The following is a 19,606-nucleotide window of genomic DNA, read 5'->3' on the forward strand; positions in this document are numbered from 1 at the left end:
GACAAAGCTTATTGGATTTGTTGGACTATGCAGTTGGCTTTTTACTATTTAATCTATTTGATATTCTAATTTTATTCAATTATATTTTATCATAATGCTTTTTATGTGTTGGCGAGCATATGAATTGAACTTAGAACCATAAGGATTACTGACCCTAACATTGTGAATCAGATTTAAGATAATTGTTCAAACTTAGTAATTAATTTAGGAATAGATCGTTATAAGTTTGTGATAAATAAATTAACGAATGTTTTACCTAGTTTTACTTTGAATTCATCTAAGGAATCAGGGATTTTTCGTTAAGATGAGTGAGTTATACACCAAGGAGTTGGGTATAACGGCAGTGTAAAATTATCATAATTATATAATATCACTTCGAGAAAATAGACGTAGTTACCAACAATGACAATCAGTGGGCTTAAAACAAAACTTGATCGCTTTCTTAATATCTTTTTTCTACCCATTTTTTTCGCATAAACTACTTTTACAAAATAATCAAAAATCTCCCTTAATATTTCCTTTTAAAAGCACATTAATAACCTTGTTAAAATAACGCAATCCTCATGGAGACGATCATAATTAGTACACTTGCTAATTAAATTATCATATAACCAATCCATATTTTATCATCATCAATCACAATTGAATGATAATGCTCATTAACACTCAATTTCATCTTTTAGATATAGAAGGCACAACATTGCACATCATGGTCTACTTAAAATACATTGAAACCAAACTCCTAAATTTGAAATTCAAACAAAAACTCCATTTTACCAAAAATATATTTAAAACATAATTAAAATAGGAATAAAGTAAGAATAACAACAAAATGTTTAAATATAGAATGTATTCTTTACAGGGACTAGAAATGAATGCTCTAGCTCCACTTAGGAACAAAAAATGAAGATAGTTGAATAATTGGTGATCTTGAACGGTGACTTCAATCTCATTTATAGTGGAGCGGGGTGGACCTGCACGGTTAGCACTCCAACGCCAAGTCATTCCAAGATTTAATACGAGTGTAGTGAAAAAAATGGATATAAAAAAATATGCATCACTCTTAGTGTGTGAGTTATTTTTATACTTTTTGTTGAGTATAATGGATTGAAGATGGATTCTACCTTGGTCAATTAGGCCTTTGGTCGGTCCATAACAATTGCCCCAAGGCTTTGTCGGGCACCAGAGGAGTCCGGGGAAGCCTTAAGTATTGTTGATAGGACTTAATAACGTGATCAGATAAAAAATGGAATTGAAGTACTTGGGATAAGTTTTAAAAAAGACATAAAGGGGGAAATACAAATTTAATGTGGTTCCATCGTTGAAATGTTTTGTCACCCTTTTCTAACACGTTTATTGACGTGACAAACTAGGGTATGGCACAGTTTAAAGTGTATTTGACTGCACTCGGGTTGGTGTGTATCCATGAGTGGAAATCTAGTCGTTGATCTTGGAATTTTATTTTATAGTTGGTTTGATTTTTTTTTAGTTATTGTTTCTTATAAATAGGGCGAGTTAAGTATTTAGAAGTTTTTTTGCAACCTTTGGCTTTTAATCTTACAGTTACTTTTCCGAAAGACGTCTTCATTTCTTCTTTTACGAGAATATCACTAAAAGAAATTTTAATGCTTTCCTCAAAGTTTTTTCCTTTCTTAAATTCTTACTGCTTCATTCATCTCTCATAACTAGGTAGCTTTCTAACTCAAGCTTAACATTATGCATTTCCCATTTTCTAGTCAAGATGAACGGTAATATTGTTGATCTAACGAGTGATTCAAAAGTTGAGACCTCATATGCCTTTACAATAGGAACATCCCCAAACCCTCATATTTCTTCTCTTAGTAATGATCACATAGGTTTGGAAAGTGTAACCCTATATGAGGATTTTGGGTCAAAAAGGGTATTTGGGAATTCCTCGGGGGAAGAAACTTTTTCTTCTGAGTTGTTAGACACTCTTATATCAAATGTTAGCGGAGTAATAAGTCACGTCGAGGTCCATATGCCCTATCACATTTTGTCAGAAGAGGATGTACGAGCCAATTTGCAAAGGAGGGAACATACTAGAGATTACACCTGGCTTCAATTATGGACTGATGGTTGTGAGCCCAACGACACTAATGTGTTGGCTCATTTGAATCTTCGAATTCATTTGGTTGCATCGAAGTATGAATGGGTAGATGCAAAGGTAGTAGGCATTTCCCCGACCCTAAGAACTGAGGTCTCCCTAAGTGATGTTAACGTCATGGTTGGTGATCCTTTAGAGTGCTTAGTTCTTCTAATGTCAAAGAAGAAGATGATACATAGCTCTTTATATGATTGAATTGTCCCATTTTATGAATTTCTATTTACTAGAATAGGAGTTTTTTGTCATTTTCTGAATTTGAGGTGGTTGTTCGAAAACATTTAAAATTTTCTCCTTCACAGTTTCATTTGGGGTCATGGGCATACATAAGGGTTTTCCAACTACGAGTCGAGAACAAGTCCTGGAATCTATCTCTTGATTTATTCTTTGATCTTTTCCATCTGGGGCTTACTTCCTTGGATAACTTTCGTAATTAAGGGCTTGTTGTAATACGGTGAACTGACTTTTTAATAATCGAAATGTCGCGGTTAAGCAAGAGCCGCCACCGACTTTTATTTTATCCAAACAAATTCGGAAAGGCTAAAAGAAACAGAAAAAAACCTTTTAAGAAATCTAAGTTCGGGGGGTAATTTATGCAAAGGGAAGGTGTAAGGCACCCTTTGCATCCATGGTTTTCCATGGGCTCTTAATTGCTTTGCTTGCTCGTTTTTTCAGAAAATGTAGATGAAAGAGGAAAAAATGGACTTTAGCTCGTAAAATGAGCGTAGCCAGCTTTTGAAGAATTTTGAGAAAGAATATAGAAAATAGAGCATGGCAAGGCAATTAGGGGCAATTACCTTAAACTCAGATGATAGGTCTCTTTTTAGCCTTTCAGAATGAAAGGGTCAATCCTTGCCATAAGAAGGCAGGAAGCCTTTCGTTTGGAGGTAGAAGGGTCATCGAAGCATCCTTTGCCATAAGACTGTCCCATGCCATAGAAGGGCAGGTAGTCTAAGGCAAGGATCAGAATAAGCCATTTCGTAGGCAGCCAGAAGATACCTCAGCCTTTTTCCGTAGGCAACTTCCGAGGGTCGAGGTCATTTGTGTATCGAAGGCAACATCATTTAGGGTCGTGACCTTTTTATCGAGGCAACATGGCTGAGGTATCCTCGTATTCGAGGGACTTGGCTTATTCTGCAAAAAACACAAGGCAACAGGCAACAAGGCAACAGGCAACAAGGCAACAGAGAGGTTACCTCAAAAGTGTGTGTGTGTGCACCAATCACGCGATTGTATTCAGTTATATTATCTTGTAAATTTAAGTGATGCTAATTTAATTATGGGTTGCACTCCCTAAAGTTACTAACCACAACAATTGATAAACAAATATAATTAAAGCAAATACGGGGACGGGGAAAATGAAACCAGCGGGGGGAAGGGAAGATGAAACCAGCGGGTTTGACATAAGTAATAATTAAAAACAGAAAGAATAAAAAAGATTGAGTTTAGGGTTACCGACTATTCGTGCTTTGGCGGTTGGCAAACCCTGAAAATTGGAAAAGGGAGAAATAAACAGAAAACAGGGGTGAGTGCATTAACGGTTCCTAGGTCAATTAGGGTTAACCCTAATTTAATAAATCAAATAGAATAAAATCAAATAAACAAATATTTAGAATAGAAAAGAGTACTTAGCTTCGATTGATGAAGGTTGATGGGCAAAGGTTTGCCTCGAGTATTAAGCATTGACTCTGATCATTAGAGGGTTGGCAAAAGAAAAAAAAAAAAAAGAAGAAGTAAGTGTAGGAGAAGTTCCATTAACAAGGGCACTAAACCCTGATTAAATAAAAGGTAAATAAATATTTAAGTAAAAGAGTTTAGAACTTAGCTTCGCATTTAACGTGGCGCGTGATCGGAAGATGTCTGATAATAAACTCTGAAAAGAATACAGACAAATGTTTTTTTTAGTGTAGGGCTAATTCTCGTAAACCCTGATTCGGGCGTAAATTGAATAAAGCAACACAATTGATTTAATTAATTATTGGTTTTGCAACCTAATTAATTAAATCGAAAGAAGAAAATAAGATCAAGCAAAAAACATTTTTTATGATTTTTATGAATTAAAATAAAATAAATATAATATATTAAAGATATTAAAATAAATAAATGAAGTATATAAATAAATAAATATAAATAAACAAATATATTAAAGAAATAAATAAAATAAAATAAAATGTTATTATTATATAAAAAGAGTTTTTTAGAGAATATAATTTTATGAAAATAAAAACAAATAAAAAAAGGTATATATATATAAATATAAGAAGAAAGGATTATGTAATTAAAATAAAAAATAAAAAAATTTAGAAATACTTAGCTGGAATCTGGTGCTGCTGAGCCTGGAAGGACTATGGTGGGGGTGCCGTCATGGCCTTTAGATTGAGATCAAAGAAAGATCCAACTGATGATGAGAGAGTTCGCACCATGCATATGCACCAAGGGAAAACACTAGATCCGTTAACAAATAATTCATGAAAAAATCTTGTCTCCACCTGGGTTCGAACCCAGGTCCTATGGATGACCAGCGAAAGTTTCTACCAACTGCGCTACGTTGTTGACTTGCAAGATAACGCAAACAATGTTAAGATAAACACAAAAAAACGGATATTAAGAATAAAAAAAAAACATGCGCTTGGCCTTCTTCTTCCCCGCTGCTTTTTCTTCAGAAGCTCAAGCTTTAGGCCACGCTTTTTGTATGTGGCTACAAACCTGCAATCTTTGAAAATCCACAATACATGCTATAAATCCAAGATAAATACATAGAACGAATCGGATTCGCCTCCTAATAATGGCTATGGTCCTAGTTTTGTCTAATTTTGTCCGGTTTGCAAAGCCCCAATTTAAAAGCTTTCAAACCTAACAATGGCAACTTGTGTTTCCTGCATTTAAACTTCACATAACCAATCCAGAAACATCATATGCATTGATATAAACACAACCATGTAATCAAAAACAGTTTATGCTTCATGAATCACCGTAATCAAAAATTCGAAAAGACGAGTAAACCGTAAACGTGAGGATGACGATACAAGATACCTTAGACGCCTGCGATGCTTGTATCTGCTTCAGAGAGTGTCGAAAATTCCTTCTGAATCCTTAGAATGGCTTCAATTGTTCAAGAATTCGATCTCTCGTCTCCCCTTTTTCCACGATTTTTCACGTCTGGACCGAGTTTTTTTTTGCCAATTTTTTTTGCCTGCAATCCTCCTCCTTCTTTGTAAAATTCGTTTGCTATTTATAGTGTGAAATTAGGGTGAAAGCATTGAATTTTTGATTGATACAATTAGGAAAGATTGAATGGAAAATGAATAATTCATAACCGAAAAAGATTCGATCCGATGCAACTTACAATATGATGGGGAAGATTTGAAAAAGATTGGTTTTGATTTTGGGATGATAATGATGGAGAGAGATCATACGGTTTGGTTGGAGTGTTTAGATTTTTATTATGTATTTTTAAATAATAATAATAATACTAAAAAATAAAAACTAAAAAAACTCTTCTACCTAAAACGTGACATCATCCTCTTCTTTTTTTTTTTTTTGATTTTTTTAATAATATAATAATAGTTAATAATAATACTACTCCTAATCTAATAATAACATAAAAAACAAAATTAATACTAATGATTAAATAATTATAGTGTAAATCTAATCTAATAATAATAAGATGTAAATGATAATAGTAAAGCTATTCTAAAAGTAAAATTATAAATTCAGTAATATTACTGAACTCAGGACCTCGTACTTACCTGCCTCGTATTCAAATTCTTACCAGCTGGGCTGGGTTACTTATTCGAAATAAGCTAACTTCTTTTTCTTTTGAATATATGAGGGCAAATTTTGGGGTATGACACTTGTTTATCATTATCTAGTCAACCATTGGTTTGACCCCTTTACTCTGAAACGGGGCAAATAGTGACATTTTTATTGGTGAAACCCCTTACTCTCACAACTTACTCTTTTTTTATGCCACCCATATGCCTATTCTCTTCACTTATGTCATATTTTGTATCTGAAGTATTAGTCCAAGCTTCATTTTAATCAGACTTCTCACTCCTATTGTACCAAGCCAATTTCTCTTTCTCTAGACGAGGTGACTATGAAGGAGGAAATTCAATTCCAATTTTGAGGATTTGGCAATGAGGTCAGGTTCGACCCTAGTGAGGTGGCTTCTACCGATGCAAGGAAAAGGAAAATTGATACTCGTGTTATCTTGAGTGCAGTTAGCCAACATGAGAGGAGGACAATCTTTGGGGAGGGCAAAATCCTCATGCATTTTTTCACATGCGTGATTACGTTTGCAGATAGCATGGATAAAATAAGCAAGTTGAATATGTTATATAGCCTTGCAAATGCTCAAGGTATCTGGGTTGTGGTGAATATTAGGACTTCTGCCTCTTTCTTCACTCCTTTGGCGACCACTAATTTGTATGAGTGGATAAAGCTAATCCAGAGGTGACCCCCCAAAGTGATGCTTCAAAGGAAACCCATGTTCCAGATAAGGGTCAGTGAGCTAAAGGCTTTTTCTTATTTCCTTTTGGCCCCTTAAGATGTAATTGCACCATTGGTGGGTTTCTTTAACTAGGCCTCTAGAGCTCTTTATGTAATAATGAATGTTGCCCTCAAGGGCGTTATTTGTGTTTATGTTATGCTTTTATTATCATTGTCTCTGTGTGAACAATTTAGGGATATCCTTCTACCAAGTTTTGGCCTTGATATCTAGGTGGATAACAAGTATTATTGCTCGAGGATGCTAACATTGCCTAGGAGCGGCAATGATTTCTACATTAATATCCAGCACTGTGTAATCGCCTCAAGAGGCGAAAAAGATTCCTTCATAAGGATCCAACATGTGTAATTGCCTCAAAGGGAAGTAAGAATTTATGTATGAGGATCCAACAATATCTTTTTCTCCTCATTTCCCTTCAAATAAATCAATAATATGTGCCATATTACCATTTCATATAATAAAGCGAGGGTCCTCATTAAAACACTATGTGCTATATTGGCAACTCAAGGGAAAAAAGTGCCCCATACCAACAAAGAATGTCATGAATTTAATCTTAGAAATGACATGGATTGTCACTTTCCTAAATAAGCTAAAAAAGTAAATGAAACTACACTAAAGATGGCTTGAGGCTTAAACAATTAACAACTTAAACAAAAATATTTTAATATGCCTTCATACTTTCCTAGAGTTAAGCTATCAAGTCTCCATCTTCATCAAATTCCTTTAATAGCTTGACCCCTAACTTCACGCTTACGACGTTCACGCCCAATGTCATAACCTTTTTCATCTTAAGACTTTCTACATATTATTTCCTAGCAGTCTTCTGATCCCTCTAGATGACCATGACTCACTCATTTCAGAGTGGGTACTTCATGCTCAAATATAATGTAGACAAAGCTGGTCCTAGTTGGTTGAAAGTGAATCTTACCATAATTTGCCCAATGTTTTCTTCTACTCCAAAGGTGGTCTTCAATGTTATATAACTCTTCACTTGTACTTACTTGAGCTAAAATCCCACTAATGATCATTGGAAGGCTGTGAGATCATCTAAGTCTAGGAAAAGCCTCCCAAAAGCATCGTAATAAAGGATGTATGTAGAGATTACTTAATCAATCAATATCCTCTTAATCTCTTAATCATCACATCTCATGATGACGACCATGGGATCATCGTTATGTGATTGAATGCATGCACCACCCCTCTTAGAAAAATCAATCTATACTTCTGGGGCTTCTAGCTCACCCGCCTCAAAGATGACGTGTGAACCTTCAATGGTTAAGGTTTGGATAACATATCTTCTATGGGGTAAATTGGCCTATCCTCCCCTGATAAATCTTCTTGTGATGGTATTAAGAGCATGGTGTACAACTTTGTCGTCGCCTCCCTTATTTGCTTCCTTTCTCTTATTAGACCCAATACTCCCTAAGGCATCTCTCCCATGAAAGTTTGATCCACATGGCCTTTAGGGGGGGGTTGCCCTTGACATATTTCTTTAGGTGACCCTCTTGTATCAAACACTCGATCTCCTTAAGTTGATAATAATCCTCCATATGGTGCCCCTTGACTTTGTGGAACTTGCACCAACTTCCAGGCTCAAGCCCCATGACATTTGACTTTCGAGCTGATGATTGTGGGATGCTTTGCTTATGGATGACTTCTTTCCATATCTACTCACGGTGAGTGCTTAGGGAGTGAAGTTCTTTATAGATTTTCCATTCTGCTTAAACAATGTCTTGTCCTTGATGGGCGAAGTGTAATGATTCTTCACGACTAATAAGAGTTTCTAGTATTAGAGGTATCCTCTTTTCGTATATAAACTTCTTTTAGCATTACTTTCCTTGCCCTTTATATAACATTTTGCGTGTCACCACCTCATCCAAAGAAGACGCGAGTCTCTAGGCAAGGGATTCATTAAAGTGTCCCACCCTACGACCATTTTGAAGTGCTCCCACAAAAATTTCTTGATATGGGTGGATGACCTTGATGGTCCCCTCATTGAAGTGGGTGAGATACTCCCCCAGAGATTCAGAAAGGCCTTGACGTATGTTAAAAGGTTTGTGGCGACCATCTTTCTATGCTTGCTTGCTTCAAACTGGTGGACTAGTTTCTTCACCAAGTAATGGTAGTTAGTGATGCAAATTTGATGTAGGTCTATATACAACCTAAGGGCCAAATATCTTAAGGTTTTATATAGGAGTTTTCATTTCTAGAAATCAAAAGCTCTAATGTTTTCCATTTATGTGATTTTGGAACGGGCGTCTCCTATATCTCATATGGGAAAGGCTGAGGTTCTAGTATCTCCACCTCTTCTGTAGGGTCGACCTCATACTGACACTGCTTGATATGGAGGACATTATCCTCCAGAGTTTGGTTATGGAGACAAAGGTCATCCATGGTAGCATACATCTCTGCCATGGCGCTTTCCTCGTCGTCCTATTCCCCGTTGACCGAAGTTGTTGTCTCTTTGTTCATTGTGATGGATAAAGAGGATGAAAGTGAGGACAGTAATCTGAATGAATGTTTTAATAGTGGCCCATGTCAGTTTTACAAGGGCCCTACGGTGGATGCCAACTATACTTGCTAAAAGTAAAGTACATGATAATTCCTATTGATTAATGATTGTAAGAGGCTTTAGGGTTTGTTGTTGGACTTATAACTAGCTCACGTAAGGAGGTGAGAAGTTCAGTGTATCTAGTATTTGTGTGAATATGAAACCGTCTCTCTCAACCTCTAGGTTGATGTATTTATAGGAGCTTTTGGGTCAGGATCCCAAGGGCCTAAGAAGTAACAACCACTTTTCAAAGAACGTGAGAGTGAATAGTTAATCCCCTATTATTCAAGAAATCATGGTTAATTTTCTTCATCCATACTATTGTGGATCAATGACACGTCATTTCCCATGTTTTTTTTGCCTCGAGTGAGTTATCTCTGAAGTGGGTGATATATTTGAGGAAGAGGCATCATATCTAATAAACGGGAGATCGATCTAAAATACAAGCGATCAATAAGGTGTTGTGGCGCGAGGTGGTGCATCACTTGCCTCCCACATTGTCCCTAGTGAGTCATTCACAAATATACCAATACACATTCCATCCATTAGAAAATGTTGACAAGTTGTTATCAACATTAGTAATAATACATAAATTTCAAATAATTGTATAAATATTTAGAATTTAAATTGACAACAAAATTAAAAGACCTTGTGTATCCTTAATCATTGTGTGTGTGAAAAAATACTACTGATACATAACTTTTGTTTTAGTTGTAGTAATTCAATAACATATCCACAGCTTTCCCAAAAATACAATTAATCATATTACCCTTATTTAAATGTTCAAAATCAAGTTAAAAACATGTATCACAATATAAATATTTATAAGAAATATGTTAAAAATAATGCTTCAAATCATTCATGTTAATTGACATATACGACAAATTTTTCCCTCCATAATTTGATTGCACATCTACTATTTCATGAACAACACCAACAATATCTATAAAAGATAAACATACACGTACACGCGTGCACGCACACACAGAGACACACACAATATTCTTTTTTTAAACTTCGTTGATTTCTTAAACAATTTTGAATTGGACCAAAATATTTTAAACTAAAGTATAACCGATTTTGAAGTTTCTATAATTGAGTATATAGCCAAATTTGACCTATAATCAATTATGACACTTGTCTAATCGATTATGAGACAGTCTCTTTTGATAATATATTATGGAGACCTTAGTAATAAATTAAGCTTTTGATATGGCAAACCTTTCCTAACTTACTAGGTCATAATTGATCATGACGGTAACATAATCAATTATGGAGTTAATTCAGACCTTCTAGAATTTCCTTACTTTGTTAAATATTTTACTATAAAAAAAGAAAGAAAAATGTACTAGTTGAGATTCAAAAATAAGTTGTTTGAAAGAAGATGGAAGCAAAATAATTAATGAGCTTTGAAAGTAATAAAAAGAATAAATAGATATTAAAATAAAAACTATTAAAAATAATAGTCTTACATCGAAAATAAAAAGGACGAAGAAGAGCTACTTTGAGAAAAAAAGTTAAATTGTAATAATGCGTAAAAACGTGATTTCTTATTTAATATATGTAGAAATTAAAAAGTATTTAATAATGTAATTAACTATGCTAGATTTAAGGCTTATTTAGTCCTGAAGTCCCATAACTTAGTTTATGTTTTCACTTTGGTCCCCTATGTAAAAAACGTTACATGTTAGTCCCTTAAGGAAACTTCCGTTATGAATGTTGATCCATTCCGTTACTTTCAGTCTGAAAACGTTAAATTTGCTGACCTGGCATGCCAACAAGGATTTTTTTTTAATTTCTGACTCAGCATAGTGCATTATATTATCGTATTATCATGGTTGCAATTATCTGAATCCATTTTCACGTTTTAGGGCAAACCCGTGCCTCCTCTCCTTCTACATTCATCACCTTCATCTCTTGTTCTTCTTTGTTTCTTCAGTGACCAGCAAATCGAGCGTGTGAAGATGTCTACGAACTCCAGTCACTACTCAAAATCAAACACCCAGAGTTGTGGGTCATTTGGGTCTGTTGTGCTAAGAAGCAAAAGGATTGATTGTTGGTGCCAAGAAGAGTGTGTGATGCGCACGGTTACAGATCTAAACAGTGTTAATGTAGGGAAAAAGTTTTGGGGCTGCAGGAATTACAGGAATCATATGGAGAAGGGATGCAATTTTTTCAAGTGGGTTGGTGATGAGGTTGTTGATGGAAGGGATTTAAAGATTGAAAGGCAAAGGAAGAAGATTTTAAAGTTGAAGAATGAAGTTCTGAGCATGAGAGGATTGTTGAAGAATGCAATAGTTTTTGCTGTTATTAGTCTAGGGTTTAATTTAGTCTTTGTAACTATGTATTTGAAATAGAGGTGTAACAAATCTTGTGAAAGTATGTAAGTTTTATGTTGGTTGAATGAATTGATTTCTAGCAATATTGAGTGTTATTTAACCATCTGTTATATGTTATATACTGATATTGTAAAAATGGTTGCAGATTATGATTTTACTTATATGTATACTTGCATTGATATTGTAACAATATGTATACTTATAGATTGATGACTATATGTATAGTTGTAGATTGATGGCTATATGTAAATATTGACATAAGGAGTAGCATAAAACACTTTGCATTATAAAAGCTATGTGTTCTGTTGACACAAACATAATAAGTAGTTCAATGACACAAACATAACAAAATGGCATGAAAGCCTAAGTACTTGCTCGATGACAGAAACATACAAAATGACATGGAGCCTAGGTTTTTGTTCAGCCTAGATAATACACAAAATACATAAGGGCATAAAAGCCTAATTCAGAATTGCTTCAGACTGGGTTGAATCTTGCTGAGTAGCTTCAGGTTGAGTAGCTTCAGGCTGGCTAGGTCCATGCTGAATTGGCTCAGGCTGAGTAGTTTCAGGTTGAGCAGACTGGCTTGGTGGTGGCAGTTTGCATGTTGATTTGTTGTGCCCCATCATGTGGCACCTACTGCACTTAATGCCAAAGTTTGCTCTTTTGAGTTGAGTCTCATTCCTTATGTTTTCAGATGGGTCTCTAGTTCTCTTCTTCTTTGGCCTTCCTGGCTGCCTCTTGATAGGTGGTGGTTGCAATTCAGCATAGTCCTTCTTCTCCCACAGATTTTCTCCATTGACAGGAAAAATAACACTTGCATAACATGCCTCATAAGTAGATTTTTTGTAACAGTCAGGCACAAAATCTTCAATATCAAGTTGTTGTGATTTCATACAACTCATGGCATGACAACAAGGTAAACCTGTTAGCATCCATAACCTGCAAGAACACAGCTTGGTGGACAAATTCACCACATACTTTTCTCCATTGTTTGAGATGTGCCTCACTTCATAGTCAAACTCACCTGCACGCCTGTAAGAGCAACAAACAATAGCTATAATAAATATCTCAGAATTGCTACACTACAAAACACACATAAGGATTTTTCAAATACCTCACAATCCAATAGTTTGTTCTTCCAGATTCCTTTGTAATTTTTTTCTTGATATTGGGCAAAATATCTCCTTCAAACTTGGCAATTTTCTCTCTATTTGACTCCCACCTTTGCATGAGATATACTCTGATTTCTTCAAGCATGGTAATTATAGGTTTGGCCCTAGAAGTCACAAACACAGAGTTGAAAGCCTCTGACATGTTGTTTACCAAGGCATCACAAAGAGGATATGGCTTGAAGAATGCCTTGCTCCAATATCTAGCTGGCAGCTTTATCAAATGCTTGAAGGCATTCTCATTGACACCCTTCATCTCCAGCATAGCCCTTTCAAATGCATTAGTATAACTAGCTGTAGCAGCTTTCCACATCAATTCCTTGAGTTTGGCACCGGGGAATTTCTTTCTAAAATTGCTATACAAATGCCTACCAAAACATACCATTGTAAATGAGACATCAGAACATACCAGACACATACCAACATAAGAATGTAAATGCAAATGAATATATAGAACAATAAGAATGCAAATTAATACACAGAACATTATATGTATTGAATCCTACCTGACACAGAACCTCTGATCCACTTGAGGCAATAGTTCTTCTAGGGCTGGTAATAGTCCCTAAGAAAATATACAAATTATACAAATTATACATCAGTCCCTTATGGAAATATACAAATTATACATCAGTCCCTTATGGAAATATACAAATTATACATCAGTCCCTTATAGAAATATACAAATTATACATATTATACAGAAGAGTACCTTTTGTTGATCACTTATGAAAGTGTAAGTTTTGCAAATCCTTTCCCCACCAAGATCAGCTATCAGCAACTCAAGGAACCAACTCCATGAATCTTTGGTTTCTTCCTCCACTACAGCATAAGCAATAGGCATCATCTGATCATTGGGATCCCTCCCAATTGCAGCAAGAATCTGTCCACCATAATAACCCTTCAAGAAGCACCCATCCAATCCTATTATAGGCCTGCACTTAAAGAAGCTGTCCTTGCATGCCTTAAAACAAATGTACATTCTCTGAAAATGGGGACTCAGTTGAATTTGAGGATTCTCAATGCTTTCTTCTTCACCTTGGAAAGGTTGACTGGTTACTTTGACTGTTGAACCAGGATTGGCCCTTAGAAGTTCATGTGCATAGTCATGTATCCTTTTATATTGTTCTCTAAATGAGCCATCAACAATGTCAATTGCCTTTGTCTTGGCCCTGTATGCAAGAGTTCTATTGATTCCCACATTCCATTTCTGTTGAGTTTTTTCCATAATGTCAGCTAGCCTTAAATTAGGATTCTCTCTAACATTTTTCTGTATCTTACTACTCAGCCATTTTGAGTTTAACAAATTTACTTTGAAATCCCTACTACAAGTATGTTTGTCAACAATCTTCCTAAGCTGCCATGTTTCCTCATCCTGAATTTTGGCACAATATGCCTCCCATGGACACCCTTTTTTACATATCACTCTCATCCTTTTTTTATCATTTTTCTTGAACTTCATGTCCCTACCATTGTGTATGGCATATGACCTTATGGCATCCTTGAAGTCTTGGTTAGTTGCAAAGTATGTTCCTAACTCCCACTTATAATCCTCCATAGTTTTAGGCATTTTGAAGGTTTGAAATAGAGTCTTTGTCACACAATCATCCTCACTAAAATATTCATCAAATCCTACTTCACTGTTGTCAGTCTCAACATCACTCAAACCCTTCAAATTTACAGGTATTTCTTCTTCATCTACCTCATCATCATCAACTAAAAGGCTTTTTTCCCCAGATGTGGCACTCTCACTAACTTTCTTCTTACTAGGTCTTCCAATCTTCCCCTTCCCTTTTACTTTCCCCTTCCCCTTCCCCTTCCCCTTCCCTTTTACCTTCCCCTTCCCCTTCCCCTTCCCCTTCCTCTTAGCTTTAACTTTTCCTTTACTCTTCCCTTTTCCCTTACCTTTTTTTGTCCCATCCTCAGATATTTCAGCATCATCAACTGCCACTGCTTCAGTCATCACCACATCATTATCAGAATCTTCAAAGTTAATTCCTACTGCACTATCTTCACTACCACTTTTCAATCCATCAGTATCTTTGGTCCCCTCAACATCACCACCTTGTAACTCCTCTTCAAAGTTCAGTTCAGATTCAACCTCCTTCTCAAAGTTTAGATCAAGTTCAACATCTTTGTCACAAGTCAGTCCATCAGTATCTTTGGTCCCCTCAACATCACCACCTGGTAACTCTTCTTCAAAAATCAGTTCAGATTCAACTTCCTTCTCTAAGTTCAGATCACAGTTTAGTCCCTCAGTATTTTCCATGTTACAGTTTAGTCCCTCAACTGCTACTGCTTCTTTGGCAATATCACTATGTCCTGATTCCATGGTCCCACCAACTTGTTCCACATCTGTGGTCCCCTTGTCTCCATATTCCATATCTGTGTTTGTACCTTCAACTTCAGCTTCTATATTAAGTGAATCTTCAGTGGTCCCCACTACATTCTCCATGTCTCCTAAACTATCAGCATTTATCTCTCCTGTATCCATTGTGTTTGTTACATTAGTTTCAACTCCACCAATACCCTCAATAATATCTGGTTCTTGCACAGGATGCAAAACATATAAATGGACTTCCCCAGTCAACTCAGCTATTACATGCATCCTCCTAGTTCCTATGTCATCTGTCAACTCAACAATGCTATTACTCTCCATTTCATCATGATACCAGAGACTATCTATGTCTGGATAACCTAACTCATTTAACGCGTCTAGTACTTCGAAATAACTCCAAAAGTCAGGATCCACTTGCCAGATTTCCTCTAACCCATCGTACCCTAATTTCGTGAACTCAGAAAAAAAACCCCCGTGATGAACAATGCATTCAAAACGAGTATCCATTACCTAAACACGGTTTATGTAAAACCCTAAATGAGAAAAACAGGTAACGTAACAAAACTATAAATGCAAAACATCATTCATACCTTATCTCAGATTGTAGAATGTCTTCTTGTTCCACAAACCCTAACAAATGAAGACGAAAGAACCATCAGTATGATAGATGAACGAAGTTCCAGTAGGAGATATGAAGGAAAATGTAAGAAATCAGTACTCATAACATTCACGAAGATGAAGCTGGGAATGATAGATGGTACCTTACTGCACGAAGATGAAGCTGGGAATGAACTATGTATGAAGATGAATCATTCACGAACCCTAGTGAACGAAAGGGGGTTATGGGAGAAAACTTAAAGTGAATATGATAGATGAGAAAGAAATATGGAACGTCAGAAATGTTCCTTCATTTTTTAATCATAAATCCATGTCAGCTATTGATGCCCAGCTGGACTGCCAACAAGGCTAAAACTAACAGAAAATCATAAAACTTAACAGAAAGGACCACATGCTTTAACGGAAGTACAAATAAGGGACCACAACGTAACGTTTATTACATCAGGGACTGAACTGAAACCTATAATTAAACTAAGGGACCAAAGGATGTATTAAGCCTAGATTTAAAGATATAATAGTTAAATATTTTTTTATTATTGATTATTATTAATTATTAAATAATTATATATTTTTTATGGTAAAATGACATCAAATATTAACTTAATTAATTGAGGGCTAGAAGTAATTAAAATTCTTAAATCAATCAATGATAAATGTTGTTTTAAAAGTTAACAAAACTAATTGTATATTATTGTTTTATTTTATTATAATTATTTTTTTTTTTTGCTTTTTCTCCCTTTTATTTTTTTGGATAAACAATTTTGTTGGAGAAATATAAATCCAGTTGGCTTACCACTTTTTATTCAAAAGTTGGCCTACCTAACAATATTGAGACTTATCTTGCAAATTTAGTTTACCTTTAATATAAATATAATTATTTTTATTATTATTTATTAAATTTAATTCGTAATATGAGTGGTTACAATGAAGCGGGAAACATTTGTGTGGTGTAAGAAACTCAAGGACAACATTATTCCGTCTGTGGGCACTGTTTCCTCCCGAATGAAGTGATTCTGATGGGACCGATGAATCAATGAATCCAACTTAGAACCTCCATCCACCCATCCATCGCACATGTTCCACACCCAACTCTTCATCTCTTCTCTTTCTCTTACTCTTTCTTTTTCTCTTTCTCTACCACACAATCCATAACCATGAACTCCAATTCTCACTCAATGTCATCAACACCACCAACACCAACTAGTAACGATGTTTCTGGTGGCAAGAAGGTTAGAAAGCCTTATACTATTACTAAGTCCAGAGAAAGCTGGTCGGATGAAGAACATGATAAGTTCATAGAAGCTCTTCAACTGTTTGTCTCTCTCTCTAACTCTTATCTCTCTACCTTTTCGTTTTTATGTTCAATAATTATTACTCATCATGTCTTTCACTTTTTTTTTTCTTCAGTTTTGATAGGGATTGGAAGAAGATTGAAGATTTTGTAGGTTCTAAAACTGTTATTCAGGTAATTCATTATTCAATCCATTTCTTTTATGTGTCTTTAATTATTATTCTATTCACTTACTTTAATAATTTATTTCAGATTCGAAGCCATGCTCAAAAGTACTTTTTAAAGGTTCAGAAAAATGGAACACTAGCTCATGTTCCTCCTCCTCGTCCTAAGCGGAAAGCTATTCATCCATACCCTCAAAAGGCCACCAAAAATGGTTAGGTTCTCATTTTTTGGAGCTAGGTTATTTATTTTGTCCAAATTGTTGTTAAATTTTGTGGTCAAGTTAGTATATGTGCCAAAATAACATTTATGATAATTTTGAACCTTCTGAAGCACCGATACCTCTGGGAAAATGCGTGTTTGTGTTCGTGTTGGTGTTTGAAATCGACACCGACACTTGTGATTAAGTCTAATTTTTTCATTTTTTTCAAATTATTACTGATGTCGACGTGTTGGTGTCAGCATCATGTTTCCGGTGTCCGTGCGTTATAGTTTAAAACACAAGATTTCATGTATCCCTAACTGTTGCTACTTTTTGTGTTATTTACCAGTTTTGGTGCCACTACCAGCATCCATTGCTTATGGATCTTCTTCAAATAACCTTTTACCTGCAGGGTATGTCACATGGGATGAAACTTCCATGTTGATGAATACTTGTCAGGATGAACTCAATAATCTTCATGGAAATGAAGGCATGCATATTTCTTTTTGTTTTTGTTTGTTTGAATTTTGCTGTCAATACTCAAAGGAACTTGCTACTAATTATGTTATACGATTTTATTATTGATTCAGCTGATATTACTGGATCAAAGGGGATAAGCAACAGTGGTGTTAGTGGTGTTGAGGACTCTAATACAAGGCTCACTGCTTCTCAGATGCCAATGCAAGGGAATCAAAATCCTGCGGTTCATGGTAAATTTTTGCAATAGATCCAGAAGTTTTTAAATTGTGAAGCAATAGTCGCATATAGAATGTTCTGTGCATAGTACTACTCATTAATCTGTAATATATTGTATGTGATGAGGCAGAATATACAATATCTGAAATCCTTTAGGCAGAATATGATCTTATGATAGGTTGGTTTTTGTTCTGGATTCATTTTGAGATTGAATTTATTGTTACTGATGTTTTATCTGTCATTTTGGTGATATTTCACAGGTTTGCCGGACTTTGCTGAAGTTTATGGTTTCATTGGAAGTGTTTTTGATCCGGATACAAACGGTCATGTGCAGAAGCTGAAAGAAATGGATCCTATAAATTTTGAAACTGTGAGTTGATTACATGAATGAAACTTAGTATCATATAATATCATAACTCATAACATATTCTAACAGAAGTAACTACTGATATGACACTTAGCTATATAATCAAATATGTATTGATTCATTTGATAAAAAATCGACCCTATGAGACAGAACAAAAAGCAAAATGAGTCAAAAAAATGACTAATGAGTTAATAGCTATTTTTCATTTTTGTATAGATACAAACTATATACTTTTGTAATTCTCACTTTACTAACTTGTGTAAATATATATTATATGGTGTTTTTGTGCAGGTTTTGTTGTTAATGAGAAACCTCACTGTCAACTTGTCTAGCCCTACTTTTGATCCCATTGTAAGTTTCAATATCTGTTATTATAATTAATAATATGAGAAATGATAGCAATGCACTCGTTACTGGTTGAAACTCAAATCAATTTTACTATTTCGGAAATCGTACACACTAAAACATATGAGATTTGACTGGTTTATCTGTATTGATTTGCTGATCAGAAGAAGGCAATGTCAACATACGATGTGAATAATAATAATGTCGCAGTAGGAGTTACTGATGCGAAGAAGCAGACAAATGATGTATCATGTCAAACCACGTAAACCACAACTACCAATTTGTTGACTTGGTCTGTGTTTTTTTCCTCTGCTCTCATATGTAGTTTTCTTTTTTGCTTTCATATTTTGTTTTTATTGTAATAACAGTTCTACAGTTAGATTGTTCAAACATAGATGGAAGACCTAGGTTTGTAAAGCCAGTGAATGCAACTGTTGTCCTTTGTAACCACAGTCAGGGTAGTATATGTTAGAAAGCTAAAGAGCACAGAGCATATTTTTCAACTTATAGGGAAATGTTAATAAGTTAGTGGTTATGGTAGTTTACATTACCTACTTGGGATCATAATAATTGGGGTATTGCTCTAAATGTGTAGATTCATTACATGTATTGCCGAATTTAAATATGCTACTGTCACTGTGTGTTGTCTTCACGCAATTACACAGTCAAGATTCTATTAACCTTTAGATTTTGATATGATAATCATATGATAATTTGAAACAGCAGATATTTATAAGTTATAACTCTAAAAATAACAAGTTTAAATCAAGACCATGTGATGTTAATCAGACATCTTACATTGCATGACTGTGGCCTTTTCCAAATCTTGATCACATATTGCCTAGTAGACGTGTAGGTTTAGAGAAAAACTTGCATGGATACGAACATAAATC

The 19,606-nt window shown here is 35.1% G+C and overlaps 2 protein-coding genes across 5 annotated transcripts; one reads left to right on the top strand and one right to left on the bottom strand.

The window, feature by feature from the left end:
- Positions 1–11,880: 11,880 nt before the first annotated feature.
- On the bottom strand, positions 11,881–16,039 carry LOC131658587 (uncharacterized). Its single transcript, XM_058927868.1, has 6 exons — positions 15,794–16,039; positions 15,623–15,662; positions 13,407–15,542; positions 13,201–13,259; positions 12,640–13,062; positions 11,881–12,557 (listed from the first exon to the last, which is right to left on the bottom strand). Exons 3-6 carry the CDS (start codon positions 15,537–15,539, stop codon positions 11,984–11,986), a joined length of 3,189 nt encoding a protein of 1,062 aa, XP_058783851.1. The 5' UTR covers positions 15,540–15,542; positions 15,623–15,662; positions 15,794–16,039; the 3' UTR covers positions 11,881–11,983.
- Positions 16,040–16,591: 552 nt separating this feature from the next.
- On the top strand, positions 16,592–19,393 carry LOC131644571 (protein REVEILLE 8-like). Of its 4 annotated transcripts, none has more exons than XM_058915113.1 (8): positions 16,593–16,962; positions 17,058–17,115; positions 17,194–17,317; positions 17,718–17,795; positions 17,896–18,015; positions 18,262–18,371; positions 18,660–18,719; positions 18,878–19,393. In XM_058915113.1, the coding sequence occupies exons 1-8, from the start codon at positions 16,805–16,807 to the stop codon at positions 18,977–18,979; spliced, it is 810 nt and encodes a 269-aa protein (XP_058771096.1). In that variant the 5' UTR covers positions 16,593–16,804; the 3' UTR covers positions 18,980–19,393. The 4 variants fall into 4 exon arrangements, with proteins under 4 accessions (XP_058771094.1, XP_058771096.1, XP_058771093.1 ...); XM_058915112.1 differs by having other exon boundaries at positions 16,598–16,962; positions 17,655–17,795; XM_058915111.1 differs by having other exon boundaries at positions 16,592–16,962; positions 17,058–17,317; positions 17,655–17,795; positions 18,881–19,393.
- Positions 19,394–19,606: the final 213 nt, after the last annotated feature.

Source organism: Vicia villosa, linkage group LG1, assembly GCF_029867415.1.
Source record: "Vicia villosa cultivar HV-30 ecotype Madison, WI linkage group LG1, Vvil1.0, whole genome shotgun sequence".
In the NCBI taxonomy this organism is placed as follows: domain Eukaryota; kingdom Viridiplantae; phylum Streptophyta; class Magnoliopsida; order Fabales; family Fabaceae; genus Vicia; species Vicia villosa.

What these genes read in the sequence shown, in the direction of transcription:
- LOC131658587 (XM_058927868.1), bottom strand. Translation starts at nt 15,539, where the DNA reads ATGGATACTCGTTTTGAATGCATTGTTCATCACGGGGGTTTTTTTTCT. An exon ending in TCATAAGTGATCAACAAAAG is followed by an intron (nt 13,260 to 13,406) that starts GTACTCTTCTGT and finishes ATATTTTCTTAG; the next exon opens with GGACTATTACCAGCCCTAGA. An exon ending in ACAAACTATTGGATTGTGAG is followed by an intron (nt 12,558 to 12,639) that starts GTATTTGAAAAA and finishes TTGCTCTTACAG; the next exon opens with GCGTGCAGGTGAGTTTGACT.
- LOC131644571 (XM_058915110.1), top strand. Translation starts at nt 16,805, where the DNA reads ATGAACTCCAATTCTCACTCAATGTCATCAACACCACCAACACCAACT. An exon ending in ATCCTATAAATTTTGAAACT is followed by an intron (nt 18,372 to 18,659) that starts GTGAGTTGATTA and finishes GTTTTTGTGCAG; the next exon opens with GTTTTGTTGTTAATGAGAAA. An exon ending in GCCCTACTTTTGATCCCATT is followed by an intron (nt 18,720 to 18,877) that starts GTAAGTTTCAAT and finishes TTTGCTGATCAG; the next exon opens with AAGAAGGCAATGTCAACATA.